The 24,186-nt window shown below is 39.0% G+C and overlaps 1 protein-coding gene across 4 annotated transcripts in view; it reads right to left on the reverse strand.

Moving 5' to 3' along the window:
• ANO3 (anoctamin 3) overlaps positions 1-24,186 on the reverse strand; it is a 263,819-nt gene that overhangs the window by 19,239 nt on the left and 220,394 nt on the right. For 3 of the 4 annotated variants that reach the window (XM_070428141.1, XM_070428138.1, XM_070428140.1), the window contains 6 exons: positions 23,635-23,775; positions 22,723-22,887; positions 11,270-11,306; positions 8,294-8,405; positions 7,170-7,227; positions 2,769-2,866 (listed from right to left, as the gene is read on the reverse strand). In XM_070428141.1, coding sequence (XP_070284242.1) covers positions 2,769-2,866; positions 7,170-7,227; positions 8,294-8,405; positions 11,270-11,306; positions 22,723-22,887; positions 23,635-23,775 — 611 coding nt within the window. The remainder of the gene's footprint in view (positions 1-2,768; positions 2,867-7,169; positions 7,228-8,293; positions 8,406-11,269; positions 11,307-22,722; positions 22,888-23,634; positions 23,776-24,186) is intronic. The other variant, XM_070428139.1, reaches the window with a different exon arrangement.

Raw genomic sequence — 24,186 nt, forward strand, 5'->3', positions numbered from 1 at the left:
GGCTGATCAGGGGGTTGGGGCACCTTCCCCTGTCATGAACAGAGCAGGGCGGATAGAGAGGTTGTGGCCCCACCCCCTGTCACACACAGAGCCGCAGGGCGATCAGGGGATTGGGGAGCTCCCCCCTATCAGGCACAGAGCAGGGCTGATCAGGGGGTTTGGGCGCTGCCCCGTCACGCTGATCCCGGTGCAGGGAGCCTCGCTGCTCCGCTGATCCTGGTGCCGGGAGGCATATTACCCTTTTACTATATAGGATAGAGGCCTGGTGCACGGGTAGGGGCTGCCTGGTTTTCCCTGAAGGGTGTCCTGGATCAGGGTGGGGGTCCCCACTGGGGTGCCTGGCCAGTCTGGGTGAGGGGCTGAGGGCTGTTTTCCGGAAGCGGGTGACTGAAGCTCCCAACCACTCCTTTCTTTCTTTTTCTATTCTGGGCCAGCTTTAGCTCTGAGGCCTCACTGCTGAAAACATCGATACAATGTTGCGGTCCGGCTGGCTGAACCTGGCTGACTGAAAGCTGGTTTCTGGGGTTTTGTTTAGCTTCTTATTTGCAACATAGTACATAGTTGCTTAGAGTTGCAGCTGAGAGGCCAGCAGCAGCAGGCGGGGAACGTTGGAGTTCGCCATCACGGGAGCAAGCAAGCCTCCCTGCTCGCTTCAGTGCATGGCTGCCGGCCGCCATCTTGGCTGACAGTTAATTTGCATAAGGATATGCTGATTAGCCAATGGGAAGGGTAGCGGTCGTACGCTAATTACCATGTTTCTCTTTTATTAGTGTAGATATAAAAAGGCAGCTATCGTAACGGCCATAACGACCTAACAACTAGTCGCTATGACATCCACTGTGGCCAGCTAACCTGCCCAATCAGGGGGTGGGGCCGGCGGCCAACCTCAGGGCCCCTCCCCCCTGCCAGCCTGCCCCTGATCAGACTCTCCCACCCTGATCAAGAGCAGGGCCAGTCAGCCAAATGCCCCCTTCCTTCCCCCCTGGCCAGCCATGCTCCTGATCAGCCTGCCCCACCACAATAGGCCCGCAGCTCCTCCCCCTAGCCGGCCCATCCCTAATCACATGCCCTCACCCCAATAGGGGGCGGGGCTAGCCAGCCAATCTCCTGCAGTCCCTCTCCCTGGCTGGCCATGCCCCTAATGGGCCCCCACCACCCTAATGGGCCCACAGCCCCACTCCTGATCACCACTCCACCTCAATAGGGGACAGGGCTGGCCAGCCAACCTCCTGCAGCCCCTCCCATTGGCTGGTCATGTCCCTGATGTGCCCCCACCACCCTGATTGGCCTGAAGCACCCCCCTGGCCAGCCCTGCCCCTGATCGCCACTCCACCTCAATAGGGGGTGGGGCTGGCTGGCCAACCTCCTGAAGCCCCTCCCCCCACCTGGCCCCAACCCTGATCAGCTTCCCCACCCTGATCAGGGGCAGGGCTGGCCGGCCAACCACCCATGGCCCCTCCCCCAGGCCGCTGGCCCCTGATTGGCACCTTGCACCCATTCCATTTGGGGGCGAGGCTGGCCAGCCCAGTGCCCACAGCCCCTTCCCCTAGCCCGCCCTGCCCTGATCTGGGGCCTTGATCGGCCCTGATCCAGGCGGGCTGGCTGGCCAACCTCCTGCCATCTCCTCCTCCTGACAGGCCCAGCCCCAATCCGTCCTAATTGGGGCCAGGCCAGCCGGACCCCACCTGTGCATGAATTCATGCACTGGGCCTCTAGTTTTACAAATAAAAATAATAACATTTCAGTAAGGTCAAGTAAGTTATATTTTTAGCAAGGGACAGAGAAGGAATTTGAACAAGGTCTCGGTAATTTCATACTCCATGCTCTAGGACTGCTTGGAATTTACTACAATACTTTATGCTTGATTTCAGGGTTAATATCACCTTTACAGCCCCAAGGTCTCTGCTGAGAAATGTCCTGATGCCATTTGTGGGCCAGCAGGGAGAAAGAATCATGGTATAATTTGATGATTAACCCTAAACTATTTTTACATCACCTATCAGCTAACCAGTTCTTCCCTCATCGTCAGGATATTCCTCAGAATAGTCTTATTTCTAATCTTGATTTCCCCAAATCTTACATACAAAATTGTTTAAGATACACTGTTTCACTGTATTCTGTAGGATAATCTATTTAGTAGATGTAAGAGTGGGGATTCAGGATCCTTCCATGTCAGCAATTCAGACAGTTGAAACTAACCTAAAAGGACAAAAAAAAAGTGGTGTTGATCTGATGTAATCACAATCAATCTTGTTCTAGTGTGTGTGTGTATGTGTGTGTGTGTGTATGTGTAACAAAGAGTACAAACCTCATCCATCCATGAATTTATCTTTGTTTTACTCATTTTTTGAGGGAGGGATGTGTGGAGATGGAGTCTCTATTACACAATAACCGTCTTGGTCTTTTGATAACCAAAATAAATCAGAAAGTTATTTTTATCCTCAAGAACCTGTACTATCAATAATGTTTTAAGAATAACAAATGTCTTAATGTATTGATCAGAGTACCAGTTACTCTATATCTATTCGTATTTCTTTAGTTCTTACAATTGTTCTTGAGGTAGCTATAGCTGTTGATCCGCTTGTAGAAATCCAGAAACTGAGGATCAGAAAATTTTACTAACATACACACAGTCACACATTTAGTGAGAAGCACAGCGAGAACGGAACCCTCACCTACTGCCAAGCCCAAATTCTTAAGAACTATTCACACTACCTCTATCTTTTTTGTAACTATATATAAGGCAATTTTAAAAATAAAGTGCTCACGGATATCCCAATTCCATGAAGTTGTTCCATATTTGCTTCAAAAACATGATAACACCCATCTGGAGGCAGAGGTCTATCAAACAGCCACTAGGATGACACTGAAACAGAACAAAAACAGAAATGATATCACTTTTCTCAGTTGTCTCGAGCATCCCCACCTTCAAATTGTAAAGCAAATTCTTATGTCAGGTCACACTAACTATCTCAAGATGAGGACACTTGATAAGGGAGTTTTTTAAGATTTATATTGGAATTTTATTTTATTTTTTCTTTTGGATCTCTTATTTTTTTAATTTCTTTATTGATTAAGGTATTACATATGTGTCCTTATCCCCCCATTACCCCCCACCCCCCACTCTATATTGGAATTTTAATCAAAATTATAACAGCAATAACATCAAATATAACTCTTAATGAGCACATACTATCTGCTAAGCTCTGTGTTAGGCATGATTACCTTCAATAAATGTTCTGGAATACTACCTATCTATTAACAGTCAGGAGACAGACAAATATTTCATTCTATGGAAAATGCTTATAACATATTCTTTTTAAATAACCTTTTTATGTTAGAAAACTTTAAATTTCTAGAAAATTTGTAAAGGTGATACAGAGAGTTCCCTCCATTGCCCCTAATACTATCAAGGTATATTTGTCAAAGCTAAGACACCAACATTAGTACATTGCTATTAACTAAAATCTAGACTTGATTTAGATTTAAATTTTCCATTTACAGTGGGGCCTTGACTTACGAGTGTCCCGACTAACGAGTTTTTCGAGATATGAGCCGTCTCTCCGCCGATTTTTTCCTTTGAGTTGCGAGCTAAAATTCGGGTTACGAGCCAGCTTCAGATACCCCACCGCTAGTTGGCGCAGCGAACGTCACAGTGAATGCCACAACATCAGCCCAGCATCACGTGTCATTGTAATGGTGAAAATTGATTTGACATATGAGTAATTTGAGTTACGAGCTCCGTCACGGAACAAATTAAACTCTTAAGTCAAGGACCCACTGTATATCCTATTGACCCAGGATACACAAAGAATTTATTTGTCCTGTCTACCCAGTCTCCTCTGATCTAGACAGTTTATGAGTTTTTTATTCCTTGATACTTTTAAGGACTGCTGGACTAGTATCCTGTGGGAAAATCCCCCAATCTGGGTTTTTCTAATGTTTTCATATGTTGAGACTGTGGTTATATGTTTTAGGGATGAAGGTAGATCACAGAAGTAAAGTGCCATTTTCATCAAATCCCATTAGCAGCTACATAATTTCCACTTGATGTCACTAGTGATATTTTATTAACCTTAATCACTTGATTGATGTAGTAGTGTTTTTCAGGTGTTTCTACTGTAAAGTTAGTCATTTTTTTTCCCATAATCTTTTCTTTAGAAGTAAGTCACTAAGTCTAGCCCATTCTCAAGATGAGGGAATATCTAAATATATTAGAACACATTTTTAAGTGATAAAAGCATGCCCCCAAATAGTTTGTCAGTATGATCTAGATTTTTCCTTGTGTTCCTCTGCATTTTTAGATGTTCAACAAAAAGTTAGCATTAGACAAAATTGGGCACATTCAGGGTAGTACTGCCTTAACAAAATAGAATCAATTCATGGAAATAGACTCATGGATACTGACTGGGTGAAATAAAAAAAACAGATTAAGCAAAATTTAAAAAAAAAACACACACAAAAAAAACCCCATAGACACAGACAACAGTATGGTGATTACCAGAAAGAAAGGAGGGTAAGGGTAGGTAGAAAAAGGTAAAAGGGGAATAAATGGTGATGGAAGGAGATTTGATTTGGGTGGTGAACACACAATTCAATATACAGATTATATAGAATTGCACACTTGAAACCTATATAAATGTCACCCCAATAAATTCAATACAAAACAAAAGAAAATTCTACCTCTTAAAAAAACATTAGCATTAGAAACCCACACAAACAAAAATGTGATTACAATGAACAGTGCAATCAATGTGTTATGCTCGTAAACTATGCACTTAAGAAGACATCTGGGCAGAAAAACATGAGTCTATTTCTTTGGAAATGGGTTCATGTCCTGCTCATAAAGATGATAGACTCTCCAGCTTTGATCCAGTTTCTATTTCTATCAAATAGGTACCAGTGGGACTTCAAAGAGAACAAATAATTAGGACAGGAAGAGCCTGATTTTCCAGTTTCAGCACAGTAATTTAAAACTCCCTAATCTGAGCAAGTGATAGGGTTTGCCAGTGGTGATTTTTATTGTGTGAAAAAGTCTCAATTTTCCCATCCAAGCCTGCCCCTTCTTTCTAGGATGATTTTAGGACCCCCTGAACTCTGCCACATGTATACGATAAGTGGGTAGGTAGAATGTCTGAGGCAGAATAATTACTAAACTACAGAAGCAGATCACAGATCACAGCTGCAAGCTGAAACTTCATTTTTGTGGTCTCAAAGAGGCAAATTAACTTGTCCAAGGTCATGCAGTGTGACTGGTAGTGTGGGAATGAAAGCCTTAGTCTCATTGTACCCTAGTCCACTGCTCTTTTACATAAAGCTAACGGTGACTTCTTTTTACCAAATGTGTTTGTTGCCTTGAGGGGCTGGTTCAGAAAAGCCTACACTTAGGAAGACCCAGGCTTCCATTCCCATTGCACCACTCAAAATTCCATGACCATGGACAACCCAAAGAAAGCTGGGAGCCTTCATCAATTTATAAGAATGTTTCTATCATTAGAGGCAAATTATATAACTTTTCTAAGCTTCTGTTTTCTCATCTATAAAATGAGTGTAATAACAGAATTTTTGTGAGAAATAAATGGATTAATGTATATAGAACACTTGGAAATGATTGCTGGAATATGCTGGCATATAGTAAGTCCTAAATAAAAGTTAGCTATTATTGCCCTAGCTGGTTTGGCTCAGTGGATAGAGTGTAGGTCTGCAGACTGAAGGGTCCCAGGTTCGATTCCAGTCAAGGGCATGTATCTTGGTTGCGGGCACATCCCCAGTAGGGGGTGTGCAGGAGGCAGCTGATCGATGTTTCTCTCTCATCAATGTTTCTAACTCTCTATCCCTCTCCCTTCCTCTCTGTAAAAAAAATCAATAAAAATATATAAAAAAAAGTTAGCCATTATTAACATTTTATGTAGATTTACATAAAATCTTATGTGAGATATTATAATAGCTATTCAGAAATATCCTAAATTGTAGTATAGTACTTTTTCTCTGTCTTTATAATGAATCCCATTATTTGTGCCAGGGGCTTTACATGCATGATCCAATTTGATCCACTTATCACCAATACTACTAAAATAGCCATTAATATTACAATTTTAAAAAGACTAAACCTGAGACAGAAATAATTAAGATCACGCATCTGGGTGGGCAAGAATTAGTATATAGACTGTCAGACTTGAAAGACAAAATATTTATTAATTACCCAGCAGAGGCCTTGATTATCGTATGTGTCAATAAATGCTTATATAGTTGAATTCATAGGGTCAGTTCTTATCTTCCATTATATATACTTTTTATATCTATACTTCTAGGATTTTTAAGGTTTATCACAAACCCAAATTTTTCATTGCACAGATTTTTTTCCAAAATAATCCTTTGTTGAAAAATATGGCCTCTATCTATGTCATATGTATATATATGGTGGAAAATGTCTTAGATGGCTATAAAACATTTTTCCTGACACTAGTATTATAATTATTTCCTTGGGACTTTCAAAGGAGAATAATGGCTTCTAATAATTTCACAAGAATATCTAATTAAACAAAATTATTGGTGGCACCAAACATACAGATCTACCTGCCTATAGCCACTCCGTTCCCCACACAACCCTTGCTAACTTCAGTTGGACACTCCTGGAAAAAAGTAAGCATTAGTTCCCAAATTGGATAGTTGGATAGCCTTTTAGCAGATTTAGTCATTCTTCTGAGCTATGAAAGAAAACTGCAGGTTAGATTTGGGGGTTTTCCCAAAACCTGGGATTTTGAATGGCCTTAGTCTGCTATTGGCCAATAGAATAATACCTGGTTAGCTATGGAGACAGAACATTGATAAATATCAACTATAATTTATAGAGTATCTACCACAGGGGTTGTGCTAATTCTGTTAGATAAATTATTTCTTATCTATAACCAGCTTTGCAACCTAAGTATTACTATTACCAATTTACAGATAAGGAGAAAGATATTCAGAGAGGTTAAATGAAGGGCAAAGAATTAACAAGTAACAAGGTTAGCATGTGAGCCCAGTTTTCTATAATATAAAGCATATGTTCCTAGAAAGGTTTAGGCTTCCTCAATGTAATCCCTTCTACCTTCTCTCTCCTGTCCCTCCCACAGTCATTGGCCCACATCCATGCATATCCCCACACCCACCCCTGCAAGGTTACTTACTTCCTCCAGCCTCCACCGGTTAAAGAGTTTATTGTAATTTCCTGGGTGGCCTACAAATCTGTAAAAAGCCATTTTAATTCGTTAGCATTTATGTGGGTTGACTGAAGAACATCTAATACATCACAAGTGCATCTGTGGGTAGACATAAAGGTTCATTGGTGCAACTTGTTCCTAAGTGGTTGACTTAGGCCAAGCTTACACATCAAAGTACTTGACAATATAAAGAATATTATAAACTGTTGAACAAAAATAGATAGAGGCAAAGAAGCATCAAACAGATTGTCAAACTACAGGGGGAAAGTAGGGGAGGGTTGGGGAGGTTGGTAAGAGATCAACTGAAGGACTTGTATGCATGCATATAAGCACAACCTATAGATACAAGACACTGGAGTGGGGGGTGGTGAGGGCAAGTACGGGGCGGGGGGTAGAGGAGACCGGGGGGAGGTCAATGGGGGAAAAAAAGGAGACATATGTACTACTATTTGTAATACCTTAAACAATAAATTAAAAAAAAGAAAAGTGCTGTGTGAATTCAATACCAATGAGTTGAGAAAGTACAGAGAAACCAACTGAATGTATTTTTCCACTTTCACCTGTAGAGTTTTAATGTCTGGTTGACCGAGTTAAAGAATATTAACATAAGAGCTAAATAATCTAATTTAAAATGTTTCTAACTTCAGTATGCTTCCATAACACTGGCTGTAGTGTTAATCATATGTCAAACTAGAACCAGTAATTTAGTATGATTTGTTTCCATATTTTGCAGCAAAAATAGAAAAAAAAATGTTAACATGATTGGTAGAAGAAGTTTCCACACTAAGGAGCTGTAACCTAGGGTTATTCAAAATTTATTTCCTTATTTAAAAAAACACATTACTGATGACAGGATAGTCATAATTCAACCCATGTAGGTATATAGGTTTTATTCTTTTATGCCAGCTGTAATTGGTTGTGGCAGCTGGAAGTAGTATTCTATAATCTTTTGACTCAAACATGTGAAGACTGATTAGCCCAGTTTTCCATGGCTGGGGATCAGAAAGTGCCACCTTTGTTAACAAATTGGAAATGGAACTGTTGAGAGTCTTTTTCACTTTATAAAGATGATGTATATAAAGCTGACTTACCTCCCCAAGAAGAAAGCGATATAGAAGATAGAACTGTTTAAATTAACAAACTGGAAGAGGAACATCTTCAGGGCAAAACTGTTTTCCCATTCAGATTCTGTTCGAGGATATTCTAAAAGGAACATAGAGTTTGTTTATACAGATGAGGTGAATGACAATAAATGCGGACACAGAATCAGAAGCCCATGTTTAAGTTCTGGTTCAGTCATTTGCTAGTTCTGTGAGGCACTCAGTAAAGTGTCTGTCAAATGTGAATGACAGTATTTGCTGTACAGAGCTGATGAAAAGTACCAATGAGATCATCTGCAGACTTTTCCCACAGGTCCAAAAATATGAGGCCTGATATTAATATCTACAGGTTTTTCAGGATTCTCTCTGTTACTGTCATTTAGCAATAACTATAAATATTAAATCAGTCTTTCACCCTGCCTAGCTAAATTGTCCATAGAGTTCTTTGAAGGATGAATATTTCCTGTGCAGACTTAGTGAATACTTAAAGAGAGAAAAGAGGGCTACACCCGTCAGAAGAGCTGAGTTCTTATCTCAGCTTTACACCCAACTGCTGGTCATCTCAGGCAGGTCTCTTAATATTTTCTGTAATAAGTTTCATCATCTATGAAATAAGAAACTTACATGAGATGATTTAAAGAACCCTGTCAACTCTCACATGGTATGGCTCTAGGACTCTTAAAACAAAACAAAAGATAATGAGAGAGATTGGATGAAGATGGCTGCTGAACAGCCTTTGCTCCTACCCAGTATCCAAATAAATGACAGAAAACACACACACACACACACACACACACACATGTGTGTGTGTGTGTGTATAAAATACTGTAATATAATTGAAGAATTCAAGAAAGGTAGAAAATTAGATGGGACCTAATTTAAGAAAAATAAAATATGCCAAAATGTAGGCAAGAGTCAATCACAGAATAAAGAGGGAATAGGTCCCAGGGAACTTCAAGCCCAAAGGGAGTAGGCTGCATAAATAGAAGGGTCTGTGCGGCACCCACAGAGTGACTGGTTGGTGGGCACTGTGACAGCACTCGGGAGAGCGGACATTTCCTCCAGGAGTATAAGGAGTATATATTATGGTATTCCTGGTTCTTAGCACAAATAACTGTTCTGTTTCATACTATTAATTAAAGCACCCAAACCACTTCCTTAGATTTGCTGCCATCCTGGGTATAAGTTCTTTAAAAGAAAATGAATATAGGTAATCAGAGCTGGAAGAATGCTTTGAGACAATCCAGTTTAATTGCTTCATTACCCAGCTGAAGATACTTTAGCTCAGATAATGAAATGTTATTCCCATTTATTGAGCACTTGTCATGTATCAGGCAGCCAATCTACAATGATGAAATAGGATCTGTTCTCATTCTCATTTTCCCAATGAGGAAATTGAGATTCATAAAGAGGAGGCGAAACAGAGGGAAGAGAAGGAAGGGGAGTAGGAGGAGAAAGAATGGGGAAAGGAGAAAACTTGCTCATAGTCACATAATGTCCTAGTAATATAATCATTTAGCTCTAGAGCATGAACTAGGGCCCAGTTGTCCCCTCTATACAATTTTCTTCTATTATCACTTGTCCTTGTAACTACATTACAGAAGTAATATATTACAATAGAGTATATAGTTTCTCCAGCAAGTGGAGAGTATCACATCTGTATTTATATTCTACTTATTTATCTTGTTTCATAATCCATAAAATAAGGATCCTACTGTCATAGATATATGGTTACGATAAAACAAAATGATGAACAAGAAGTGTTTAGTACAATGCCTTGGATCTGGTGAGTTCTCAAACAATAAAAGATAGCTACTCAAATAGCTCTGTAACAAAAATTCTGTCCCCCAAACTGAAGATCAAACATAAAGCTAAAATACAGAAAACAAAATAACTTTTTGACATACAAGGTTTCAAGAAATTTATTTTCCAGGGAGCAAGAAATAAAGCCAAGACAGATGGCGATATAATATCCTGAAAGTAGTATCTAACTGAAAAATAAAGGTAAAGGAATTCCCAGAGCGCTGGTGAAAGCAAGAGTAGATGTGGCTGACCACAAGCCTAGAGGGTAACCCATTGAGACTGGAACAGACAGTGGGTTCAGGAAGGATAACTCTAAGAAGAAAATAAAATGAGTAGAATTCTTGATATTTTTTAGTATATTTTGAGAGAATTTAGAGTTGAGGCAGAAAGTTTGGGATAACTTAAGAAAATATCTAGAAAATTAAGCAAAATGTGCTTTTTAAAAAACTATACCTTACTTAGATAGGAAAACAGAAATACAGACACAATAATGTGGACATCAGTAACTAATCTGGCTAAAAATGCTGATGTGTACTTCCTTTGGAAGGAGGAGAAATAACAGTTGTGTATACAGGTGATGGATAGGGAAGTATGTGAAGACAGGACACTGCAGGGAACATTGTGACCTAAGTTGTCTTTGTAATTGGACGGCAATAGCTGTCTAAAACAGAAAAATCCAAGAATGTCAGTAGAGGCGTGTTATTTAGAAATAGGGTAGGGCATACAAAAGAAACTGATAAAATTGGTAAAATGTAATCTGTTGGGGACATAAAAAATAAGAATGGGTATTGTGGCAAAGGACAGGTTTTCACTATAAATTTTTTAATATTATTTTGCCTTTAAATTGTATACATGAACAATATATAAATAAATGTATAAATAGTGTATATGTTGTAAAATATTTTGAAAAAATAACATTGGGGTGGAAAAACAAAGAACTGAAAAGGTAGAAGAGAAGAACATTTCAATGTAGGAAGAACCAAATTTGCTGATTCTCTATACTTACTCAATATGGTCCAACATCCTATGGTGCTTCTTTTACTTTTATTGACAATTATATAACTAAAGTTGATATTAAAAATATTAAAGTACATAAACCAACTATAAGCTGATAGGCCCCAATAAACTATTCTTCTAGTAAGGAGTGAAGAAAAATAGACTTACCTAAATTAGTGAGAAGATAAGCAATTTTTTCATAAGCCTGTAATAAGAGAACAATAGTTACTATTATTATTTTCTTTAGAAAAGACTGTATTTACATAATCAAAGAAACATCTAAAGTGTATTCTACAAAGTATCTACATTTTTATTAACTAAAAGCATGTTTTTAGGCTAGTGCTTTACATATACACACACAATGCATGTGATATAAAAGTGTTGTAAATATATGATTTCTGAAATAACAAAGTCTTTTTTGGTAGCTATTGTTATTTCCATTTTATAAATAAAGGAAATAAGACTGGGATTTGATTATCAAATTATACGTACTTTCTTTTTTACTACACTGGAGGGGGCTAAGTGGAAGCTTCACTTCTTTTACATTGATAAAACATTTTCCAAATAATGACAAAGACAGTGTGCAAATTTGCATTTCTAAAGAACAAAATTGGTTTGGTAGTTATTTGAAACAAGATTCATAAGTCAAATCTGTTTAATCTATAAGCTAGCCAGGCACATGCACAACCTATTTTTATAACGTTTTTCATCTTCTGCCACCTTCTCCCTGTCCTGACATGCTCTGTCCACAACTCATGCAGACTCAAGGAAAGAAAACATCCTATATAATAAAAGCCTAATATGCTAAATGTCCGGTTGTCCATTCAATCAATCAAAGCATAATATGCTAATGATATGCTAAGGCTGCTCAACTGCTCGCTATGATGTGCACTGACCACCAGGGGGCAGATGTTCCAACTGGTAGGTTAGCTTGCTGCTGGGGTTCAGCCTATAGGGACTGAGCGAGACGGGCCAGACATGCCCTGGAGCCCTCTCACAGTCCCTCCCTGGCTGGCCAACCTCCCTCGTCCCTCCCTGGCCCCAATTGTGCACCAGTGGGGTCCCTCAGCCTGGCCTGCACCCTTTCACAATCCAGGCTTGAGGGACCCCAGGCCTCTAGTGTTTTATAATAGTCTAAGTAAATATAGTTGGAAAAATATATTTTCTACAGACAGTAGGGTTTTATTTGTTTGTGGATATATGTGTTTCCATATAAATATTACTATGTAACCCTGTAATTCTACAAATTATTCTTTAAATTTCAATAACCCTGCTTGTTGTCATGCAAAATTAAAAGGTAGGTATCTGGACACTTTAGAAGTTGTTCACTTCCCTGTCTGTTCTTTCAATAGAACTATTGTGGATTATTCATCGTAGTCATGATTCAAACCTACTTTGTCCTAAGATCTAAAGTGTTATGTTGAGATTGAAAGATTATATTGAATACAATAGTCTCACTCTATCTCTTGTGTAGGTGCTTTGTTTTTTTATTATTCTGAAGTATACACACAAGTAAATTTTAGGACAAGATTAGCCTGAATTCATGAGCACCTGATTGCAAAATATTATTTTCCCCACCCTATTTATCAAGTCAAATGATTATAGAAGAATCTCCAAAAAATATAAGACTTGTCAATCAATAAATACTACCTAAGTGGTATTGTGCCAAATATCAGGCTCCTTACCTGAGATGACACTACTAAGTAAGTAACAAAGTCAGGATTTGCACAATGGCTCTCTTGTTCCATCTGCGCTATGTCTTGTCACATAAACTATTTCAGATTTTTGTTTTAATTCTTAGCACATAGAACCTGTCTGCAGGCCTGGGAAGGTGATGTCTGAAGCTGATGCCCCAAGGGAGCACAGAAATGTTTGGAAGAATGTTATGAATCACAAAAGATGCTCCTCCACTTCTGGAAATATTACTCTTGTGAAGCTTTCTGGGGCACTTTGGAACCTGCATCATCCAAGGCCCAGATGCTAGCCGGCTGGCACCAGCATGAGGATGACTCACAAAATCTGGCCACGCAGAGTGACTAGTCAACTCTGAAACCACCACAAAGTCACAAAGTGCACGAAGATCTATAATGTGAACACATCCAACTGTATGGTGCATGGCAGCAATCATTTTGACAGGAGAGAGAGATAGATAGAGATAGAGATAGAGATAGAGATAGAGATAGAGATGATAGAGAGCACTCGTGCAAGAAAGATATGAAACGAATATGTATTTGGGGAAAGAGAAAATAAGGAGCGTCAGTATTAACTGTCTGGCCACCACATTTATTAGTATATATAGAGAGAATACTCTTTCATGGGACTTCAATGCCAGTGGCCAGAAAAAAATGACACACACTTGTGCAATTGGTCAGGAGACGAACATTACGATAGGAAGATAACGGCTTTGTGGATAGAGAGTGGTGGTGGGCACTGAGTATTATCTTAGAGATTGGTCAGGGAAGCCTCTCCAAGAGGGTGGCATTTGAACAGAGAACTGCATGAAATGAGGGAGCCAAGCAAAGATCTGTACTAAGTTCCTTGGAGACCCAGGAACAGCAGGTGCAAATAGCCTGAGACAGGAAAGCACTTGGTGTGTTTAATGAAGGGCATGGAAGTTAGAGGAGAGGAGTGGAGGCAGTAAAGAAGCAAAGTAGGAGGAGATGAGTCAGCAGGTCCTCAGAGGAAAACAGTATTTCAGGGCCTGGGAGGCCATGGTAAGGATTTTCATTTTGAGCTTCCCACTAATGCTTTGTTTTGAGGTGCTATGCACAAATCAGCTGGGAAAAATAAGAATGGCAAAGGCAGGGAAAAGACAAGGTTGTTGTGAAGGGGCATATTTAGGAGTTCTACACTTGTCTTATTTTCTTTCTTTTCTTTTCTTTTCTTTTCTTTCTTTCTTTCTTTCTTTCTTTCTTTCTTTCTTTCTTTCTTCCTTTCTTTCTTTCTTTCACTGTTCAATGCATGTTTACTATTTATTTATTTTTTAATCTTTATTATTGAAAGTATTACATATGTCCCTCTTTTTCCCCATTGACCCCTTCTAGCCTACCCCCACCCCTCACCCCAGGCCTTCACCACACTATTGTCTGTGTCCATGGTTTATGCATATATATGCATATAAGTTCTTTGGCTGATCTCTTCCCACCCACCCACTACACTTGTTTTAGTATTCTTTTTTTCTGAGTTAGAGTCTCACCATCTAACCTTCACTGTAAAAATAAGCTCCAAATAAGCTTTTGCAGAATCAAAAGGAGATTGCTTTTCCTGAGTAATAAACCTTTTTTAATTTCTAGAAACTGTGGACATAGACGTGAACTAACTAAGCAAATACACTTTTTAAAAGAGCCAGCCATTTCATCAAAGGAGTCAGTTGGCATCCTTTCTAGGTTAAGATGTGAGGCCCAACTCTTTGATCCACCCTATTCCCTAATAACCTGCATTGTAATTGGTCACCTGTGGTAAGTAGGTGTTAAGGAAAACTAGGTACATTTTGAGATCTTCAGTGATCAGGCCCATAAAAGAAACAGGAATGTATGCTCTGGATTCTAGGGATGGAAAGAGATCAATAATGTGGGAGAGTCCAGAACTAGCACAGACTACTTACATTAGTCACATGTATTTAGGGCTTTTTGTTGTTGCTGTTACAGTGCACTCATTACTTGTTACATGCACTTTAAAGGAGTTTATTCTTTTATTGACCATGTTGAAATGGCTTGGTTGGCTTAATCCCAGATATTTCAAACTACAAGAGTACTTTTACTGTGACTACACATTAATCATGAGCCCCAACAGCTATAACCTATTCTTAAATTAATTAGGGTATAATTGACAAGCAACAAGAATATACATTTTGGAATAATTGCACATTTTAATTTTTCATTAAAATCTTCTTGGAAATATTTCCTGATATTGAGGTGGAAACTGGTCTTGCAAGGCGTGTCAGGCCATAAAAACTGAACAATGCACTGCCCTGTGGCGGGGGTGGGGTGGGGGGGTGGGGGGGGGTGGGGGGGGTGGGTAGGGAAGGTCATTATCGCTGGCCCCAGGAAGATCATCTGATAAGACCTGGGAACCCCCAACACCTGGGGGCCTTCCTGTAAACCCACAAGGGGGCGAAACCATATCTGCAAGACAAAGACCCCAGAAGATTATAAAAAGCAAAGCCTCTGTATGTTACTCACTCTCTGATTTGGAAATTACTTTCCTGAGTCCACTAGTCACTAGTGTTAATAAATGGGTCCCTCCCTTTCTCTAGGAAGCCTGCTTGGTTTTTCTTTGCTCTTCTGTAACAATATGATGGTAACATTTATGTAACAGTAATCCTGCTACCTTTAAATAACACAGCATTTTCATGGGTGGCAAAATAAAGAAGAAAAAAGATGGGATTAATAAAGAGCAACTCATGGTTTCAAATCCTGGCTTTGTGGGATTTTAGCTATGTGCCTAGTAAACAGATGTTAAAAATAATAAGTTAGAGTTTTGATTATTGTTAAGTTATTTCCAATTATCTTTGGAAATGTGGTATCTGACCTTGGCTATGTATTTAAATTACTTAGATCCCTTGAATCATTGATTTCCTAATGCTATTTTAGGGACTGAATGAATCAGAATCACTTATACTTTTTAAAATATAGATTGCTTAGCTCCACAAAGGAGATCCTGAATGGAACTTTGGATCTGTCATTTTGCAAGTGACTCAGCTGATTTCAAGCATAGTAAGAGCAGAAAACATTCCTTAAGTTACTCTCATGATCCTTAAGATGAACTTGTAATCAAATTTTGATTATTTTAACCCCTATTTTTATCCCAAATATTTACTTAGGGATACCATCATGTATCTGCTCTTAAATCTTAAGATAATGTATATTATTTGGTTACTAGTTTGAATAAAAATAACAAGTGCTGTTAACTTGGAAGACACTGAAAACATAATTTCAATAACAAATAATTTTGAACACATGAAACATTCAAGATGCTAGGATATTTGGAGAATATAATAATTAAAATATAGTTTAAATATAAATTGCCTAGGCAGTAGGCAGGGATCTGGAGGTACAAAAATGAGGAAGCTACTACGAAGTTTACACCCTGACAGAGGCGGAGAGGCATGCCTGTATAGAAGAGTATTCACAAGAGGACTGTTTCCTTCCACCAGGAGAATCTGATAAGGAGGGAGAATAGGCCTGTCCATCCACCTTGTGAGGAGAATGGACACAAAGAGAGATTATTCAGTTCTACATATGGGACTGAAAGAAAACTTTATTGAGGAAGTGATCCTTAACTAGAATTTTCAAAGATGAAGAGATATGCTTCAAGAAGTCAAAAGAAAACACACACACACAAAACAGCAGATAGAGGAAACACTGTGAACTAAGAGACAGGGTTGTAAAATAGCAGAATGCCAGGGAGCAAGCAGAGTGGTTTGGTAACTGTAGTGCAGCCCATGAAAGGGAGGGAGAGACACTCCTTTGGACCAGAAGCTAAAGGAAGGATGGCTTTAAATAATGGAGGGACTCGTGTGCCATGAAAATGAATTTAGAATTTATATCAGAGGCAATGGCAATCTGTGGAGCAGTTTCAAGTACAAAATAAAATGATCAAATACAGTTTAGAAAGATCCTTCCAACAGTAATGTGCTAAGGAGAAAGGAAGAGTTGAAAATAGAGACAGAAAGACTAATCAGTTACAAAGCTGCTGCACCAGTCCAAGCTAGAAATGTCCCAAGTAGTAGTGAGGATGGTGAGGAGGGAATAGATAAGAGAGATGCTACAGAAGCAAAATTTACAACAGTCACTGATATGATGAAGGAGACAAAAGAAATGCATGAAGAATGACACAAGGTTTCTGCCTGTGTACATTAAACATCGAAAGTTCCTTATTTAACAAATATTGTTTGGTTGATTTAAACTATTTTTGCCAAGCCTACATGCCATAATTTCATGGATTATAGCTGAAAGGCACATTAGATTAATAAAATATTTTTACTGAGGCCAAGTCCCTCATTCGAGGGATATGGACGCACAGGGATCACAAAGTAGAGCTATTAAAAAACAAAAAACTGTATATTTAGTGTTGGTTCAAAAATAACAAGTAGCATTTGGTTTTCTAGGTGAATCTTTTTAATGGTATAGTTTTTTAAAGAGTCTAGCATTTTGATATTAATTATTTTAATTTATACATATTGAAGCCCTGAAATTAATCCTGCGTGCTCAAGTGAGTCAGAAGGGCTGTTTAGTAATCTGTGAAGTATCTTAACATCCTGAGTAGGGAGGGAATGCATGAATTCAGAAGGGAATTATTGTTTTACACTGATAAAATCTGAGGAATATAACATTCTTTTCGCATTTGTTGAGTTGGCATTGAGTTCACTTCTTTTATGCTAAATCCATTTTTAAATCTGCGTTAGTTCAAGAGCAAAGAAGAAGTATTTATGGTCTATCCACTTTCAATCATCTTTTAATCTTTGTGCTGAAATGCAAAAAGACACATGACAACAGTATGGTGATTGCCAGAGAAAGAGAGGTGGGAGGAGTTGGAAAAAGGTAAAGGTGGTGGTGGTGGTGGTGGTGGGGGGAATAAATGGTGATGGAAGGAGACTTGACTTGGGGTGGTAAACATATAATACAGTATAAAGGTGGTATATTGTAGAAGTGTATACCTGAAATCTATATACTTTTATTAACCAATGTCATCCCAATAAATTCAATTAAATAAAAAGGAAAGTCAGTCCTGTCTTCTCCCAGCAACTATGGATGATTATTATAGCACTAGGCAGTTACTCCTGTCTTTAATAAAACAGAACTAGTGGAATTTTGAGGATCTGAAAAGATTGTTTTTGGGACAAAAATAGTACTATCTTCACCTCCCTATTGAGCTCTTATTTCCATAAGTAGAGATACACTCCAGTTCAGTCTTTGTTATCTGAGAGATGCATTAGTTTAGAAGAAAGAATATATTAAGCCTCATCATACATAGAAACTTAGAATAAGCTGCATGTGAACCTTCTGCCAGAGAGGACTGACTACATGTATGAGGGTCAATTGAGATTCTAGGGAAGGGGGTAACTGAGGCTAGGAAGTAGATGTGGATCAGGGTCAGAGTTTAAGGGATTGGTGATTAAGAAGCAACTGGAATAATATAATACAAGAGTCTGGAACAAAATGGAAACCTCAGCCAAATTCAATTTTGCAATAGGAGTGCCTTTTATATGGAAAATGTTTGAGGATAAAAGTTTCTATTTTTTCAAATGTAGATCTAATCATGACAAGTTCTTCAGTTTAACTGAAAAGAACTTGGGTGGGAGCTAAGGCTTGAACCCTGGATCTGCAGGTTCTGTTCCCAAAGCTGTCATGCTTGTTTTCCCAAGCAAAAGTTAATTAATCACATTTGGCTTGTCTTGTCTGTGAAATATTTTCCTTCTTCAAAGATATTAGGCCAGTTCATTAATTCACTCAAGATGTTTTTAAAGATCAGTAGATCTTTGGAACAAATTGTCAAACACAGGAACACAGGGTTCTCTATTGAAGATCGGTAATAAATAAACATGAAACCATTAACATTGATTATATTCAATGGGTACAATTAGTTTATGGTAGGAAGGGAGATGAGTGGCATTTTGGATCATATCAAGTAACTTTCTTAATATTTTTAATGTTTTTATACTGTTAATAATAATCCTATCTAATAATAGACAAACATGGTAATTGACCATACCTCCGACACACTTCCCATTGGCTAATCAGGGCGATATGCAAATTAACTGCCAACCAAGATGGCGGCCGGCAGCCAGGCAGCTGAAGCAAACAGGAGGCTTGCTTGCTCCAGTGATGGAGGAAGCCAAGGTTCCCTGCCTGCCGCTGCAGGCCTCTCAGCTGCACTCTAAGAAACAATGTTGCAATTATAGAAGCTAAACAATCCCCATGCTTTCAGCCAGCTGGCTGAGCTGAAGTTGCAACAGTGTTTCAATTATAGAAGCCTCAGAGCTAAAGCTGGCTTTCAGTTCCAGTGACAGCCATAGCAGGTAAATAAATCCCAGAATAAAAAAAAAAAAAAAAAAGGAGAGGTTGGGAGCTTCAGTCACCCGCCAGCCTGAAAACGGCCCTCAGCCCCTCACCCAGGCTGGCCAGGCACTCCAGTGGAGACCCCCACCCTGAAGGGGGTGTGACCAGCTGCAAACAACCATCATCCCCTCATCCAGCCTGGCCAGGCACCCAAGCGGGACCCCCACTCTGATCCAGGACACCCTTCAGGGCAAACCAGCCGGCTCCGACCCGTGCACCAGGCCTCTATCCTATATAATAAAAGGGTAATATGCCTCCCAGCACTGGGATCAGTGGAGCAGTGAGGTCTCACTGCCCCGGTGTCAAGTGGAGCCCTGAGGCCTCCTAGCATTGGGATCAGAGGAGCCGCGAGGCCTCCTGGCCCCTAGAGCAGCGTGAGAGGGGGCAGCGTCCAAACCCCCTGATCGCCCTGCGGCTCTGTGTGTGATAGGGGCAGGGCCACAACCTCCCTATCCGCCCTGCTCTGTTCGTGACAGGGGAAGGCACCCCAAACCCCTGATAGGCCCTGCTCTGTGCCTGATAGGGGGGAGCTCCCCAACCCCCTGATCAGCCCTGCTCTGTGGGTGACAGGGTACGGAACCCCAACCCCCCTGATGGGCCCTGCTCTGTGCGTGACAGGGGGTAGTGCTGCAACCTCCCCATTGACCCTGCCTTGAGTGTGACAGGAGGTGGCGCCTCAACCCCCCAATCGGCCCTACTCTGAGCGTGACTGGGGGTGGCATTGCAACCTCCCAATCCGCCCTGCTCTGTGCATGACAGGGGTTGGCGCCCCAACTCCCCAATCGGCCCTGCTCTGAGCCCGACCAGGGGCTGTACCTAGGGATTGGGCCTGCCCTCTGCCACCCAGGAGCAGGCCTAAGCCAGCAGGTCATTATCTCCTGAGGGGTCCCAGACTGTGAGAGGGCACAAGTGGGGCTGAGGGACAACCCCCTGCCCCCGGCCAGTGCACAAATTTTTGTGCACCGGGCCTCTAGTGTATGTATAATCCAAAGTTAAGAAAAATAAAAATTACAGACTTTAAAAAAGAACAAATAAGAAGACTAAAAATTAACATAATAGTTACGATTCCTATATGAACTAATTAAAATTTCAAATTTCCTAATATTTAGACATTTATTTGATAAAAAGACATAATACAACAACTTTTTTGTGCTCTTTTCACAGATCACTCTGAGTCCTTAAAACTTCATGAATCAGTAATAGATAACATTTAAAGAAATAAGAGTGAGAACTTATATATAAATGCAAAGTTGGTCTGAAGAATTTAAAAAGACCAAAGGAAAAATTATCAGCATTTCTATCTCAGGGACTTAAGGGACATAAACTAACTTTATTATTTATAATGAGAAAAATAGGGAAATAAAGAAAATTTTGGTATTTTGAAAGAAAGGAAATACAGACTTAAAATAAGAATACATTTTTAAAATAATTAAGGGCAACAAATAGAAAGTTAACATTTCTTGATCTATTTTTCTAATATATTCCATAAATGTATGTTTCATAGACACTTCTTGCAATTTCAAGACAAACAGCATACACTTCTGTGTCTCTTTACATCTGTAGGATGAATTTCTTCAAATGATGATCCAGTTTCTGCAAGGATCCTCTTTTTTTCCCTCTGAGTCTCTGATCCACTATCACAACCCCTGCTGTACCCCACCCCTCAATTTCAGATGCAATTGATGGCTTCCTTCTTATCTTACTTAGGGCCTTTTGTGCTTCATCTGTGAGGCAATCTTCATTGTGCATTGGTTCCTTATTTCCACTAGTCAATAAGATAATGGGTAGCAGCACTATGACCAGTCATTTTTATGTCAACCAACTTACTAAGAATAATAAATGGATTCAAGTTAAGATCAGGCTGGCTGACTGCTAGTGTTGCCTAGAAATAAACACATCAGCCACTTAGCTTCCTTTTCTTGAGATAATGGGGCTCTAACCACAATCAAATCTGTCTACTGGAAAACCCTCATAATATAATGATGTTAGAAATGAGATCTTTCACCATCTACCACAAGAGTATTATCATAAGTATAAGAATCTAAAATGGCTATGTGATGAATGGTTCTCCTTCAATGAGGTAACTTTGAGCAATGCACAACCTATACTATCATATAAACCTCCCAGTCCTAGTACTGTATTTTTTTTTCAGTGTTTAATGTTCACTTTAATTATGAGCCAAGGGCATAAACTAAAATACTGTATGACTTGTTTCAAGAAGCTGTAAACAACATTCTCCTTTTACAAATGAAAATGAACCTGAAGAAAGCAGACTACAGTGGAAGGTATTAACTATAACCCTTGTGTTAAAACTTACTCATTGATTACAGTGACTATTCACCTTTCTCTTAAGGCCTTCTCTGATTATTTTTAAGTTAAATAGCAAATGGTCCTAAGCCTCTCTAAGCTAAATAAACATGTAATATCAGTGTCAATCCATATTTGGCTCTAAATACTTATTACTGGTATGTAATATCAACATCATTTTTGTAGTACTGATAATCTATTTACATGAATTATCTCATTATGTCAATATACTCGCACTGACACTTAATATATGCATGATTTGGAGCAAGTTTTTAAGTTTTCCAAATCTCAGTTTCCTCCCTTACCTAATAGAGAGAATACTGGCCTTGTGGAGTTGTTGGATGAATTGAAGACATTATCTTAAATGTGCCAATCAGTATCTCCTGTCTTCAGACACAGAGAAAATAGAATAATGCCGTCCATAAACCTTGCTAAAGAGGTAGGCCTAGGCCTAATGTGACCCTCTCAGGTATAGACACTGGTTCACAAGTCAAATAGTGTATGTGATGTTAAATAAAGCAGGTGCTGTCTTTGAGAAAGTAGCACATTGAAATAACTGGATGATCCATGTTAAATAAATTATAGATAGCTGATCATCATGGTCATGTAGTTAGAGCCAAAGAAGAAAGCATGGTGATACCACAGCACACTGGACTATGAGAGAAAGACAGGGCATGACTAGGCAAAGATAGCTATCTTCCTGATAGAGCAGAGTAGACATGCAAATAGAAGCACATGCAAATAGGAGAGAGAGAGAGAGAGAGAGAGAGAGAGAGAAAGAGAGAGAGAATGGAGAATAGAGAAGAAAAAGATTAGAGAGAAAGGAAAAGAAATAAAAATGCTAGTTTCAGAGAAAGAAAAATGGAGTAACCCTTCACTTTCAAGATGTTCCTTTACCTTTCCAATAAATTCTCCTCTGAGTTTAAATCTGTTGGAATGGTTTTCTAATTCAAACAATTCCTTACTTGAGTGAAAGGAAGGTATCTTTCTAGCACACACTAGACATTTAGGAATGATCACCAATCAAACTATAAACTCAAGGGAAAGGAATTTTGATATTACAACTTTTATTTATTTTAATTTAAAGGAATCTATCATCTGAACCATATGGATAAAATATTTTCTGCTAAACTGAATAGTCTTTGCCAGAAATGTGGCTTGCTCTTATTTTGGCTTCCTATAAATACAACCTAAGTGTAAAGGAAACATAGACCTCTATCCCTTTGCACATATTGAAAAATTGTAAACACTTACAAGATTCAGGACCATGATGATTACAAAATTGATACAGACAGCAGCAGCAGATGTTGCAAACTGCCAGTGTTGTTTGATGAAATTCCATTTGAAGGATGCAAACTGTTCCATGACAACCAGGCGATACACCACCACTGCAAACACTGCAGTGATCACCAAAGAAATCTACAGCATGGAAGACCAGAAGAGACAGCAGTATTTTGTATTATTAACAAAACAGAAACCTGAGCTGAAGACATTTATTTTTCTAAAAATGAATACATAAATTTCAGTTTTTCCTTTAAGGAACTAAGCTACTTGAGTGTCAAAATAAGTAGAATAAAATTTAAGTTGTTATTGTGTAATACAATTACCACACTAAAATGAAAACTTTGTTTAAATTTCTACTATTAAATGGGATACTTCATTTTAAAACAAGATAACTAATTTATCAGGGCAACTCATATAATTTCCATTTTACCTTAGATCTGAGGTTCTCAACCTGTGGGTCGCGACCCCTTTGGCGGTCAAACGACCCTTTCACAGGGGTCGCCACAGACCATCCTGCATATCAGATATTTACATTATGATTCATAACAGTAGCAACATTACAGTTATAAAGTAGCAATGAAAATAATTTTATGGTTGGGTCACAACATGAGGAACTGTATTTAAAGGGCCAGAAGGTTGAGAACCACTGCCTTAGATGATCTCTTGTTTCTCCCACAGAGTGTTTTACTTAAGAATATGCACAAACTCACTTTGTGACCTGCTGTGATTTTCATTCTGTTTAATAGTGTGTATTGCGAAAGCATTGAACAGGATGTGGTTTCTAGCATTATCTGGGTCACAAAATGAGTTGGCATCCTAGAACTTCCTTCTAACCCTGGAAGCCCACAACGTTCTGATATTATATTAACGGTTATACTTTACCATGAAGAATATTCCTGATATAGAAACAAGAAGACGACTGACTTTGTCTGAAGATGGCTGATGTGGCTCAGGTTTTCCACTAATGGGATTCACTCTCTCCATCTTGTAATATTTTGCTTCAAACTGGGGACGAAGTGTTTCCTATGAGAGAAAATTACAGTTACCTAAATATCAAAGTAAAAAAAATGTTTAAAATTTTACCTGCGTTGATACAACATTCCCTCATCTTGGCCTATTTTTATATCAAGTTTTGGCAAAGAAGCATATTTTGAAAAATAAGATGCAAATTACTTTCCAGATAACCCTAAATTATGTTTTAATTAGCCCAACTTTCCAGTAATATAGTTTAAGAAAATATCATAGAAATGCTTTGAAAAAAATTACATGATCTCATCATTGATTTTTTTTCATTAAATAAGAAATCTTGTTAGTCATAAAGCATCAAGGGAAAGCCTAATTGTGTTTAGCTGCTTCCACTTTAGATGTTAAGAGCAATGAACACTTGTCTGCAATATTTGTAACCCAGTTTCCTTATCTTCTGTTTCCTAACAT

This window comes from Myotis yumanensis, unplaced genomic scaffold, assembly GCF_028538775.1.
Source record: "Myotis yumanensis isolate MYYU_CA2020_CCGP unplaced genomic scaffold, mMyoYum1.0.hap1 SCAF_10, whole genome shotgun sequence".
Taxonomy (NCBI): Eukaryota; Metazoa; Chordata; class Mammalia; order Chiroptera; family Vespertilionidae; genus Myotis; species Myotis yumanensis.